This window comes from Pongo abelii, chromosome 10, assembly GCF_028885655.2.
Source record: "Pongo abelii isolate AG06213 chromosome 10, NHGRI_mPonAbe1-v2.0_pri, whole genome shotgun sequence".
Classification (NCBI taxonomy): Eukaryota; Metazoa; Chordata; class Mammalia; order Primates; family Hominidae; genus Pongo; species Pongo abelii.
Window position 1 is genome coordinate 46,317,612 of NC_071995.2, and position 13,267 is coordinate 46,330,878.

Genomic DNA, 13,267 nt, shown 5'->3' on the forward strand with positions numbered 1-13,267 from the left:
TCTAGATTTTCTAGTTTATTTGCATAGAGGTGTTTATAGTATTCTCTAATGGTACTTTGTATTTCTGTGGGACTGGTGGTGATCTCCCCTTTACCATTTTTAATTGCATCTATTTGATTCTTCTCTCTTTTCTTCTTTATTAGTCTTGCTAGCTGTCTATCAATTTTGTGGATCTTTTCAAGAAACCAGCTCCTGGATTCATTGATTTTTTTGAAGGGTTTGTTGTGTCTCTATCTCCTTCCATTCGGCTCTATTCTTAGTTATTTCTTGCCTTCTGCTAGCTTTTGAATTTGTTTGCTCTTACTTCTCTAGTTCTTTTAATTGTGATGTTAGTGTGTCAATTTTAGATCTTTTCTGCTTTCTCTTGTGGGCATTTAGTGCTATAAATTTCCCTCTACCTACTGCTTTAAATATGTCCCAGAGATTCTGGTATATTGTGTCTTTGTTCTCATTGGTTTCAAAGAACATCTTTATTTCTGCCTTCATTTTGTTATGTACCCAGCAGTCATTCAGGAGTAGGTTGCCCAGTTTCCATGTAGTTGAGTGGTTTTGAGTGAGTTTCTTAATCCTGAGTTCTAGTTGATTGCACTGTGGTCTGAGAGACAGTTTGTTATAATTTCTGTTCTTTTACATTTGCTGAGGAGTGCTTTACTTCCAACTATGTGGTCAATTTTGGAATAAGTGTGATGTGATGCTGAGAAGAATGTATATTCTGTTGATGTGGACTGGAGAGTTCTGTAGATGTCTATTAGGTCTGCTTGGTGCAGAGCTGAGTTTTATTCCTGGATACCCTTGTTAACTTTCTGTCTCGTTGATCTGTCTAATGTTGACAGTGGGGTGTTAAAGTCTCCCATTATTATTGTGTGGGAGTCTAATTCTCTTTGTAGGTCTCTAAGGACTTGCTTTATGAACTTGGGTGCTCCTTTATTGGGTGCATATATATTTAGGATAGTTAGCTCTTCTTGTTGAATTGATCCCTTTCCCATTATGTAATGGCCTTCTTTGTCTCTTTTGATCTTTGTTGGTTTAAAGTCTGTTTTATCAGAGACTAGGATTGCAACCCCTGCTTTTTTTTTTGTTTTCCATTTGCTTGGTAGATCTTCCTCCATCCCTTTATTTTGAGCCTATATGTGTCTCTGCATGTGAGATGGGTTTCCTGAATACAGCACACTGATGGTTCTTGACTCTTTATCCAATTTGCCAGTCTGTATCTCTTAATTGGAGCATTTAGCCCATTTACATTTAAGGTTAATATTGTTATGTGTGAATTTGATCCTGTCATTATGATGTTAGCTGGTTATTTTGCTCATTAGTTGCTGCAGTTTCTTCCTAGCCTCGATGGTCTTTACAATTTGGCATGTTTTTGCAGTGGCTGGTACCGGTTGTTCCTTTCCATGTTTAGTGCTTCCTCCAGAAGCTCTTGTAAGGCAGGCCTGGTGGTGACAAAATCTGTCAGCATTTGCTTGTCTGTAAATGATTTTATTTCTCCTTCACTTATGAAGCTTAGTTTGGCTGGATATGAAATCCTGGGTTGAAAATTCTTTTCTTTAAGAATGTTGAATATTGGCCCCTACTTTCTTCTGGCTTGTAGAGCTTCTGCCAAGAGATCCGCTGTTAGTCTGATAGGCTTCCCTTTGTGGTTAACCCAACCTTTCTCTCTGGCTGCCCTTAGCATTTTATCCTTCATTTCAACTTTGGTGAATCTGACAATTATGTGTCTTGGAATTGCTGTTCTCGAGGAGTATCTTTGTGGCGTTGTCAATATTTCCTGAATTTGAATGTTAGCCTGCCTTGCTAGGTTGGGGAAGTTCTCCTGGATAATATCCTGCAGAGTGTTTTCCAACTTGGTTCCATTCTCTCCGTCACTTTCAGGTACACCAATCAGACATAGATTTGGTCTTTTCACATAGTCCCATATTTCTTGGAGATTTGTTCATTTCTTTTTACTCTTTTTTCTCTAAACTCCTCTTCTCACTTCATTTCATTCATTTGTTCTTCAGTCACTGATGCCTTTTCTTCCAGTTGATCAAATTGGCTACTGAAGCTTGTGCATGTGTCATGTAGTTCTTGTGCCATGGTTTTCAACTCCATCAGGTCACTTAAGGTCTTCTCTACACTGTTTATTCTAGTTAGCCATTCATCTAATCCTTTTTCAAGGTTTTTAGCTTCATTGTGATGGGTTCAAACATCCTCCTTTAGCTTGGAGAAGTTTGTTATTACCAATCATCTGAAGCCTTCTTCTCTTAACTCGTCAAAGTCATTCTCCATCCAGCTCTGTTCTGTTGCTGGCAAGGAGCTGCACTCCTTTGGAGGAGAAGAGGTGCTCTGATTTTTAGAATTTTCAGCTTTTTTGCTCTGGTTTCTCCCCATCTTTGTGGTTTTATCTACCTTTGGTCTTTGATGTTGGTGACATACAGATGGGGTTTTGGTGTGGTTGTCCTTTCTGTTTGTTAGTTTTCCTTCTAACACTGAGGAGCCCTAGCTGCAGGTCTGTTGGAGTTTTCTGGAGGTCCTCTCCAGATGCTGTTTGCCTGGGTATCACCAGCGGAGGCTGCAGAACAGCAAATATTGCAGAATGGCAAATGTTGCTCCCTGATCCTTCCTCTGAAAGCCTTGTCTCAGAGGGGCACCTGGCCATATGAGTGTCAGTCGGCCCCTACTTGGAAGTGCCTCCCAGTTAGCCTACTTGGGGGTCAGGGCCCCACTTGAGGAGGCAGTCTGTCCATTCTCAGATCTCAAACTCCATGCTGGAAGAACCACTGCTGTCTTCAAAGCTGTCAGACAGTGATATTTAAGTCTGCAGAAGTTTCTGCTGCCTTTTATTCAGCTATGCCCTGCCCCCAGAGGTGGAGTCTACAGTGGCAGGCAGGCCTCCTTGAGCTGCAGTGGGCTCCACCCAGTTTGAGTTTCCCCAGCCGCTTTGTTTACCTACTCAAGCCTCAGCAGCAACACCCCTCCCCCAGCCTCGCTGCTGCCTTGCAGTTCAATCTCAGACTGCTGTGCTAGCAGTGAGTGAGGCTCTGTGGGCATGGGACCTTCCGAGCCAGGCACAAGATATAATTTCCTGGTGTGCCATTTGCTAAGACCATTGGAAAAGCACAGTATTAGGGTGGGAGTGTCCCTATTTTCCAGGTACCATCTGTCACGGCTTCTCTAGGCTAGGAAAGGGAATTCCCCAATCCCTTGCACTTCCCGGGTTAGGTGATGCCTCACCATGCTTCAGCTCACGCTCCGTGGGCTGCACCCACTGTCTGACAAGCCCCAGTGAGATGGACCTGGTACCTCAGTTGGAAATGCAGAAATTACCCATCTTCTGCATCACTTATGCTGGTAGCTCTAGACTGGAGCTGTTCCTATTTGGCCATCTTGGAACCTCTCCAACAATGATTCTTATTATCCCTTTTGCCATTTTGCACAGTGAGAGAGAAGACAAAAGCCTAACTGGTAAGAAATTTTTACCCTTTTGCCAGCATATTAGTCTTCTGGGTTCCCTTCCCCCAGCTCAACTCTAAGCCAAACATTTTTAAGTTTTGGAAAATTAACTCTTCCAGGTTGGAAGAACATTATAAAAGAGATAGAAGCCTTTTTAAACCATGAAATAAGGAAAAACACCATGGAAAGCAGTTCCAATTAGGGTTGTCAAGAGGTATTGCTTCTTTTCCTATTGGGAATGGTGTTTCCCCTGTTTCTTTGCCTTCTCTATTTTCTCTTTTCCCTTTTGGCCTGCTATAGAAGACATATTGCTCATCTCCAAAAATTTTCCCATTTGCAGAGCTGCCTGTTTTAGCTGCAGTAGGGTTTGGCTTAGGAGCAGCATAACATTCCTCCATGAGAAGTCAAATACCTGAGTTAAACTTTGGAAAGCTTCTATACACCTATCAGTGTTATCAGAAAATTGGCCTAAGACTCCTTCACTTGACTAAGGTCCTGCAATGAGAAGAGAACATGAAGGGGCCCAAAATAAGGGGGACACTCAGATTATTTCCCTGAAAGTTACTTTTTTAATTTCGGGGAACTATTTTCCCTGGGCCTGCCCAATATGGTTGCTGAAAGAGCTGGGTTGATTTTGCAACACTTGCAAAGGTCTAGTAAAAAGGCCATGCCCTTGTGCAAAAGAAAATAAGCCACTTTTTCTTCAAAGTTTAAAGGTCAAAGAAGTCCCAGTGCTTCAAAATACACTCCAGGGGAGTGCCTGTTGAAGATGATCTGTTACCCATCTAGAAAGAGAAGTGAGAAGAAAAGCATCCTTTTATTCTCCTTCCTTTTGGTATGTGATCCAGGATGGAGAAGAAAGCAGTAGGAGGCATCCCCCCAATTATTTTCTCTTCTTGGTTCCTGAATCCCTGGCACCCATTTAAATGTGCCGCCCATGACTGCAGGCATGACCCTCCAAGCCATGATACCAGAGGAACTATACTTTTGGGCCTTAGTCGTGCTGTCCCCAAGAAGTCTTAGTCCTCTGTCTTTTATTTCCCTTTGACCTCCTAGACTTCTGTGGCCTGTGTGTCTTCCAAAAAAAACAAAAAACAAAATGGATTTCAAAAAAAGCCACATAATTGGGCAAGCCCCCTTTAAGGCAGGGGGCATGCTAGATTGAACTTTATATGCTATTATGGCTCATACTAAAGCACTTACCCATAGAAGAATTGTTCTGGTTAAGTTCCGGACTTAAAATCCCCTTACTAATAAAGTAGTCTTAATAGGAGACACAATAGGTGCCTTAAAGGAACGTAGAAACTGAATGGCCATTTTCCTGCCAGTGGGACAATATCAAGACTAAAATTTGGCTATGGAAGACATCTTACTCCTAACTTAAAAGCAGAGCTTTCCCACCTACAGAAGTAGCAGTAGAAAAGCGCAAAATAGAAAAGTTCCAAAGCTGCAATGTACTGCAGAGAACTAGCAATGTGTCTTATGAAGAGGATTTTTATTTCCACTTGGTGGCTTAGAAATACCACGTGCTCACCAGAGAAGTTGTAGCAAGTAACCCCTCCTCAGGGGAAAAGGGGAAAACGCTGTTCCTAGACTGTAAAAATCCTTGCACATTTCACGCAGAGAAAGAGTAAGAGGCCACAGATAGAGAAGGAAGAAGAGTTTTGCAACAGGACAGTTGAGGATTCTCTACCAACACTGGAATGGACTGTCAGAGGCTGCATTTGGTCCAGAGGCATTTGAATCACACCAGGCCCTGATCTGGAATTCTCAGTTGCCTCAGAACTTTTCCCAGCCTCGCATGATAGCAAAGTCTCCCTGTAAAAAGAAGCTAGTTCAAACATGGCCAACATTACCAATACCGTGGGTAATGGGGGATTCTCTATGTTCTTCCCAGAAAGCTTCACATCTGTGTCTTTAGTACGGCAGCCAACGCTAAGCATATGTATTAGGCTGACAGATGCCCATTGATTTATTTGATTTATTCTAATATAGAGGCTAAGAGCACCTCTGAATGATAGAACAGGTTTTAAGCTTGCTTTCATATTCACCACTCCAACAAAGGCTGTACCTCAGATTCCCAGCCAATGCACCAAAATGATATGGCTCTGATAAGCAGAGGAACACCAGGGTTCTTGGCCCCCATGCCGAATTAGATAAAATGGCAGGGACACACATGGAGTGGTGTTTAAGGAGCAGAGAGTTTAATAGGCAAGAAAGAATGGAGAAGAAAGAAAGAAGAAGCTCCCCTGTACAGAGACAGATGGTGGGGGTCTCTAAAGCCGACAGAGGAGACCCCAAGTGTGGTGGAAACCAGCCAGGTATATGAAGAGGCTGGAGGAGGTGGTGTCTGATTTGCATAGGGCTTAGGGGACTGGTTTGACCAGGCACGTCATTCACATAGCCCGTGAAAAAAACTGGCCCTCCTACTCTAGCCTTTTAATACACAAATGCAGGGCACCATGATGTTCTACAAACATGGGGATATGTGAGGGTGGCCTTGTTGCCAGGCACATAGGGGGGCAAGGGCAAGAGGACAATGATGGGAATGGCCATGTTGGGTGGACCCAATTTCTAATGGCTTGCATTTGCATATCAAAGGTTGCACACCTTGCATTTGCATATCAAAGGTTGCCAGCCTGGCTCTAAGACAGGAAACATTTCTGGAGCTGCTTTAAAAGAGATGAAAACTTTCCAAGGACCCCTTTTCCTCTCTATCTGCCTAAAATAATTTCTTAATAACTCCTACCACACTGTTTCCAAGAAATGCTGAAGGGAAGAACATGAGTAGTTTATTCCGGTTCAAGACTTCCCACGAACTGTGGACCAAATCCAAGACCAGTTGAATGACCTTATTATTAATGATGACTCCTCTCTAAAAGACCCTGTGATCCACAGCAATCAATCCAAATGCAGAGGAGTTTGCTCCTGGGATGAAGCACTCACATATTTGAGCAGATGGGGTTCTCTTTTGCTGGAGGATTTGGATTGGCTTTTTGGAAACTAAATGGTTCCTTAGGGTTAACTAACACTTGCTAAAGCCTAAACTTTTTTTAAATGCAGAAATACAATTAAGTTCTAACTGTTAAGCAGATTTCTCAGTTCAGACTTAAATTTGCATTTCTCCCCATCAAGAAGAATCTCCTCTTTGTGAAAAAGGCTGGTTAGTTAATTTGAAATAATTCATTATAGACCAGTATGTCTTTGGTTACTGAAGTTACAACGTGGGGATCAGATAAGAACTAGTCCTGACTTTTATGGTGTATTATGTTGAAAATGTTAAATTCTGCTCCTAATATTACATCTGAGGTAGTATGTGATTTGAGAATTTCATCTTCTTCTGAGGAATCACTGCATCATAGCTATGCCTGTGTGAAATCTAATGTTTGACCAACCCATAATCCAACTGAACAAAGAGATTGTAACATTATGATTTGAGTGGTGCTTCTCCTCACTTTGTTAACCATTATAACAATAGCACAATTTTTTAAAACAAAGCTAGATTAGTTTTGGCTTCTTAAACTTTATATTTGGGTAGTTAAGCTGCCATACATGCTCAATGGGAATAGTGTGTAAGTTGAAAATACCGTAAAAAAAATTTTTTTTTCAAAGATACTTTAAAACATAATAGTAGACCTGAAAAAATGAAATTATTGGCCACCCTAGGGCCCTCTTGATGATGCAACCCACGGAAACAAGAATGATACAAGGGAGAAGTAGTTGGCCCTGGAGAACCCATTCAGAATCAGAACAGGCCTCCTGCTTAAGGACCTCTCCAGGGACCTCCCTCACTCTCCAAGGCCTAGAGCTGAGACCAAGTCCCTCTGGCCATTATTATTTGGGAAGTAGATTCAAGGCTTCCCCTTAGACAGAGAGGCTATGGGGATATTTCCTTGCTCAGAAGTTTCACCCCTGCATTCTCTAAAGGAAGGACAAAGCCGAGGGAAGCCCACAGAGCCCTCTCCTATCTGTGGCTTTTGCTCCACTCTTGGAAAGGATGCCACACAGGGATCCTCCATTCAGGGTATCTCGTTGGCCTAGGGAGCCCAGGTGAAGGCAAATTTCTTTCTCATTCAAATGAATCTTCTCCTAAAACTACCCACTCTGGGAACCCACGAGGGTACAAGTCATGAATCGAGATCAGATTCTCATTGATAACCTTCCTGAGTTAACCATCAAGGGGAGGGGGCTAGCCACTTTACCTTCCTCTGATCTAGACTAAATCCTCTAACTGTCCATTTTACCAGGTGTTCTTTTATTTCTCACCACTATCTTTGGTCTTTAACTTCCCTCTGATGCACAAAAATGATCCAAGTTTGACTTGGCTTTTTCCAAATCTTTTTCCAACTATTCCAAAGAATAGCATAGTCTTTGTGGATGCCCATGTTAAGACCTGAAATTGCAGTGAAAACAGTGGGCATCATAGATTCACAGAAACGCTGAAATGGGAAGGCCTTGGAATGACTGATATTCACAGTCCTCATTTCCATTCAAGGATTTCCCCCTGCCTGGCTTCCATGAAACCAATACACTCATGTGTCATTTCTACTTGGATTGACACAGAAGGGGAGAAGGGGCTTCTATTTAGTACCAGAAACACCCCAGGAAGACTGTTTCCCCATCTTTTTAATTTCTAAGCTGGTAGTAGGTATATTGACTCACCTGTAATCCCAGTACTTTGGGAGGCTAAGGAGGGATGATCACTTAAGGCCAGGAGTTTGCAACTAGCCTGGGCAATATAATGAGACCCCATCCCTAGAAAAAAATTAAATTAAAAATTAAAATTAAAAAAATCTAAGCTAGACCGAGGCACGAGAATAGCTTCAACCTAGGAGGTAGAGGCTTCAGTGAGTCGAGATCGTACCACTGCACTCCAGCCTGGGCAAAAGAGTAAGACTCTGTCTCAAAAAAAAAAAAAAAAAATCTAATCTGGAATGAACTTTAGACACCATCTATTTTTCCCAGACTTTTTTTTTTTTTAGAAACTTACGTGGTTTATGAGCTTACAGTGGCTGTAAGACAACTTGCACCATGACCAGGTCTCATAATACTTCTATCAGTCACTCAGACACTCATCATGGTCTGCCACCCAGATGGTCAGCCAAAGTGTTTATTGCTTATTCACTATGCCAGTTAGCCTTCCTGTGGTTTGAGCTCCGTTCCTTTTGGAAGTAGAGAATAGCACTTCTCAGCACTCAGGAGTCCCAACTCCCTTCCCTTCCTTCTCCAGACTGAATAATTCCTGCTCTCTTCTCCTTCCTTTCTAGGTCTGATTCTCTGTACTTTTCCTCCCCATCTTCTCCACCACGGCCAATAGGTTACTGCCCTGAGCTGGAAAGGACTGATGCAGCCTGACATGGCAAGGCTTCCTCTGCTACAGAATCTGTCCTGGGTCTTCCCTGAAGCTTTACTGCCAATGCCTCATCCCCAGGCATGCCCTGACACTGATAACCCATTGGAGCATTCTTTTCTGTTCTTGTCAGTCAAAAGGGAAACTTGAATGCTCCATGGAAGTCAGCAACATGACCACAGTCACTGTGTTTGTTCTCCTAGGACTGTCCAACAACCCTCAGGTTCAGGTGCTGCTCTTTGTTCTGTTCCTGGTGATTTACCTCTTGACTCTACTGGGGAACCTGCTGATGGTGCTGGTGATCAGTACTGATTCCCACCTCCACACCCCCATGTACTTCTTCCTGAGACACCTCTCCTTCCTGGATGCTTTCTATTCCTCAATTATTGTGCCTAAACTGCTAGAGAACCTTCTTTCTAAGGGGAAGACAATATCCTTCCTTGAGTGTTTCACTCAGATCTCCCTGGTCATATTTTCTGGAGCTACTGAGGCTTGCCTCCTCTCAGTCATGGCCTACGACCGGTTTCAGGCCGTGTGTCATCCACTGTTGTATGTGGTGATTATAAACAGGAGGGTGTGTGCTGGCCTGGTGGGGGCATCCTGGACCATAGGAATGGGGACTGGCCTAATTAACACCCTCCTCCTGGCTCAGCAGCACTTCTGTGGCCCTAATGTCATCCGCAGTTTTGCCTGCGAGCTTCCTCCGGTGCTCTCATTGACCTGTTCTGACCCCTGCGCTAGCATTGCCTCCATTCTCACCACCATGTCAGTCCTGGGCCTTGGCACCCTTGTCCTTTTGCTGGGTTCCTACAGCTGTATCATCATGACAGCCCTGAGGATCAACTCTGCCACAGGTCGGAGCAAGATCTTTTCCACCTGCTCTTCCCATTTCCTTGTGGTCACCATCTTTTATACTTCAGGAGTTCTCAGGTATGTCATACTACACCCCTGAATATAAATGTGGGATATTCCTTACCCTAAGTGGTCTCCATTGGCAGAAAAGAGCATTACAAAATAGCAGGACATTCAAAAGGCCTAGGCTCTAGTGCTGGCTCTACCATGGACTAGCTGTATGAATTGTAAAGAATCTATTTTCACCTGGGTACAGTGGCTCATGCCTATAACCCCAGCACTTTGGGAGGCTGAGGTGGGTGGATCGCTTGAGCCCAGGAGTTGGAGACCAGCCTGGCCAACATGGTGAAACCCCATCTCTACTGAAAATATAGAAATTAGCCAGGTGTGGTCACGTACACCTGTAGTCCTAGCTATTTGGGAGGCTGAGGCAGGAGAATTGCTTCAGCCTTGGAGGCAGAGTTTGCAGTGAGCGGAAATTGCACTACTGCACTCCAGCCTGGGCAACAGAGTGAGACTAGTTAAAAAAAAAAAAAAAACAAAACAGAATCTATTTTCTTTCTAAGGCTTCAATTGTCCATTCTGGAGAATGAGTTTAGACCAAGATAAAGATTTTTCTACTTCATTAACCTAAGATTTTGGAGTTCACAAAAAGAAATCAGAGAACCTTTGTTAGATTTTTATTCAGTGTTAGACAAAAAATAAAACCTTTCTTTGAAACATATGCCATCTTTATTTCCTACTGGGAGATGTCGCCAAAGCTTACATATGTTGTAGCAATTTACTAGCCATTTACTATACACCAGCTGCTTTACATCGCCAAGCCAATTTTAGTATCCATCACACTACAAGAGAAATATTATCAACCCACTTTTAGATAAAGAACCTGAGTTTGGGGAGTAATCACGTAATTTCTCAGCAGTCCCAGAACAAGCTAGTAATGGAGCCATAGGTTGGACCAAGATCCGTGCCCTTCCTTACCATGCTTCTCAAACATCGACAGCTCTGGCTGCCTAGTCCTCCCTCACTAGGAGACAAAACAATCGATGCCTGTGCTTTCTTCTAGTAAATTGAAGGTGGATTTGCACAAATTGTTCAATATTTTTCTCACCTGCCTGTGATTCAGAGAGAAGCCAAGGATGGAAATGGATGGTAAGAATAGTCCAGTACCTGTAGTCTAGTGGCAAGGAAAGAAAAAAAAAATAAGTAAAAGAAAAAAATAAATAAATAGCCCAGGAGAGCTCAACTGAGCTGTGCACCAATCTCTTCATCTCCCTTTGTCTCAGTTTCCTCATCTGCCATAAGGGATGTGACTACTTACTTCATAGAAATGTTAGAAAGAATAAGTTAGATGACAAAAAATAACAGTAAAATGACTATTTTTTTAATAACCAAACACATTGGAACCCACAAGGAACATCCTTGGGATAGTCTATTCCAATAATGATGGTGCCATTGCAAATAAATAATAATACTAGTGCTTCTTTGGAAGATACTCCGAGTGGTACTTAGCAACATGTACCCAAGATTTTAATCTTATTATTTTGGAATCATATTATGTGCTTAACCCATTTTTATCTCCCATTTTACCAGTTTTGGCTTCTTTTCCAAACCAAAGAAAAATGCAACTAAAAGGACAAATGTTTGTTCCACTCAACTTTATACAAATAATAGGCAAGGATTCTGAGGGTAATTCCCAGGGCCATAAAAGTTGGGAATAATGACAATATTTTAAACTAAGTATACAGTTTTACATGAACAGTCATCACAAGGTGAGAACATTGCGTTTCTGTACTGTTGTGTATAAAGAGAAAAATTCCTCATATGATCATCATAGCTATTAAGGAAGAATGCTTTGAAGAGTATGAAATGCTATGGAAATGTATGAAATTATTATTAATTCTATTTTTTCGTTTTACTTTTTATCTGTCCCCAATATTAATTGTGTTCTAACCTGCAACATTTGATATGCTGCAGAACTGCTTGTTCCTTGGGGCAGCTCCTATAACTTTCTGTGTGACCTCACTTATGTTTAGAAGTGTTTGAAGGCAGAAATGACTAACTTTTCACAGATCAGCCATTTCTAGATGCTGCCACCAGAGAAGGTCAGCTCTGAAGACCTCCTTTGCAGAGTCTTTGCAGGGAAGTGATGAATTATTGCTGCCAACAGTGAGAATTGTCACCATTGTCATAAGTTGCTTTTCTGTGCAATTCCCTTCAAGGTATATGATTCCAGCATCTGGCTCAGCCCTAGAGCAAGTGCTCTCTGTGCAGTACAGTGTGATAACACCCCTGCTGAACCCCCTCATCTACAGTCTGAAGAACCAGGAGGTAAAGGTGGCTCTGAGGAGGATGCTGGCCAGGAAGTCCAGGCTTCCCTTGTAGCCCAGCGCCCCTGCCTCTGCAGGAGGAAAAGTTATAGGGAAAAAAGGAGGGAGGAAGAGCTATCCCCACTCAGCTATCTCAACATTCATCTCTTTCCATAACAGAGACCTTAGTTTCTCTTCCTCCAATGCCCTGCTCCCAGCCAAAGGCAATGAGGAAACTGTCACAGAGCAGGTAGCACCCATCAGAGGGGGCCCAGTCATTATACAAGAAAATCGTCAGGACATCCCTGGCCATTTCTATAGCTAATGCTTTTTCCTCTAATTTCTTGCCTTTTTTACCCCTCTTCTTCCTGCCTCTCCCTCTCCCTTTTACTTATGTCTATGAACAAAAGGTAAATCGACCTATCAAACCACTAGCAAATGTCCTTCTGCATTCTGGGATAGTCCCATCTTGGCACTGTGACCCAACTCCTCTTTTGTTCTCATGCCAAAAAGTCCCTGGAAAGATCTACATCCCATAACAACTTAGAAAGAAATCAAATAGGCCGGGCATGGTGGCTCACACCTGTAATCCTAGCACTTTGGGAAGCCAAGGCGGGCAGATCACCAAGTCAGGAGATCAAGACCATCCTGGCCAATATGGTGAAACCCTGTCTCTACCGAAAATACAAAAATTAGCCTGGTGTGGTGGTTCATGCCTGTAGTCCCAGCTACTTGGGAGGCTGAAGCAGGAGAATTGCTTGAACCTGGGAGGCGGAGGTTGCAGTGAGCACTCCAGCCTGGCGACAGAGCAAAACTCTGTCAAAAAAAAAAAAGGAAATCAAATAAAATAAGAGTGTCTCTTCCTATCTTCATCCTTAACAAGTAGCAGCTAAAGTAGAGCCTAAGCCAGGTGTGGTGGCACATCCCTGTAGTCCCAGCTACTCGAGAGACTGAAGCAGGAAGATCTCTTGAACTCAGGAGTTAGAGGCTGTAGTGTGCTGTGCTCACACCTGTGAATAGCCACTGTCCTCTAGACTAGGCAACATTGTGAGACCCCATCTCTAAATAAACAAATAAATAAATAAAGTAGTACCTAGCAAACAGCATATCCTCAATAACCATTTGGTGACAAATCAAGCAGTGAAGGAAGGAATGAATGTGGATCACCTGAAGTCTTTTCTCTTGCATGATCCCAGGAAATGGGAGGAGGGGAGTATCCCCCTCTAAAGTATAAGGGTCTTAAGAGCAAAATCTCTAATAGCTTCTGTATCCCCAATATCCAGTACCTCCTGTCACCTAATAGGCTCTTAATTAGTGTTCAATA

General features: G+C 42.8%; 1 protein-coding gene across 1 annotated transcript; it reads left to right on the forward strand.

Moving 5' to 3' along the window:
• The first annotated feature begins 8,939 nt into the window (after positions 1 to 8,939).
• Positions 8,940 to 12,019, forward strand: LOC100437059 (olfactory receptor 8S1). The gene is made up of 2 exons (XM_002823159.4): positions 8,940 to 9,712; positions 11,857 to 12,019. Exons 1-2 carry the CDS (start codon positions 8,940 to 8,942, stop codon positions 12,017 to 12,019), a joined length of 936 nt encoding a protein of 311 aa, XP_002823205.3.
• Positions 12,020 to 13,267: the final 1,248 nt, after the last annotated feature.

Excerpts from the sequence above, each read along its gene's own strand:
- LOC100437059 (XM_002823159.4), top strand. The coding sequence starts at position 8,940 with ATGGAAGTCAGCAACATGACCACAGTCACTGTGTTTGTTCTCCTAGGA. Across the intron at positions 9,713-11,856 it reads TATACTTCAGGAGTTCTCAG|GTATATGATTCCAGCATCTG; the intron begins GTATGTCATACT and ends ATTCCCTTCAAG.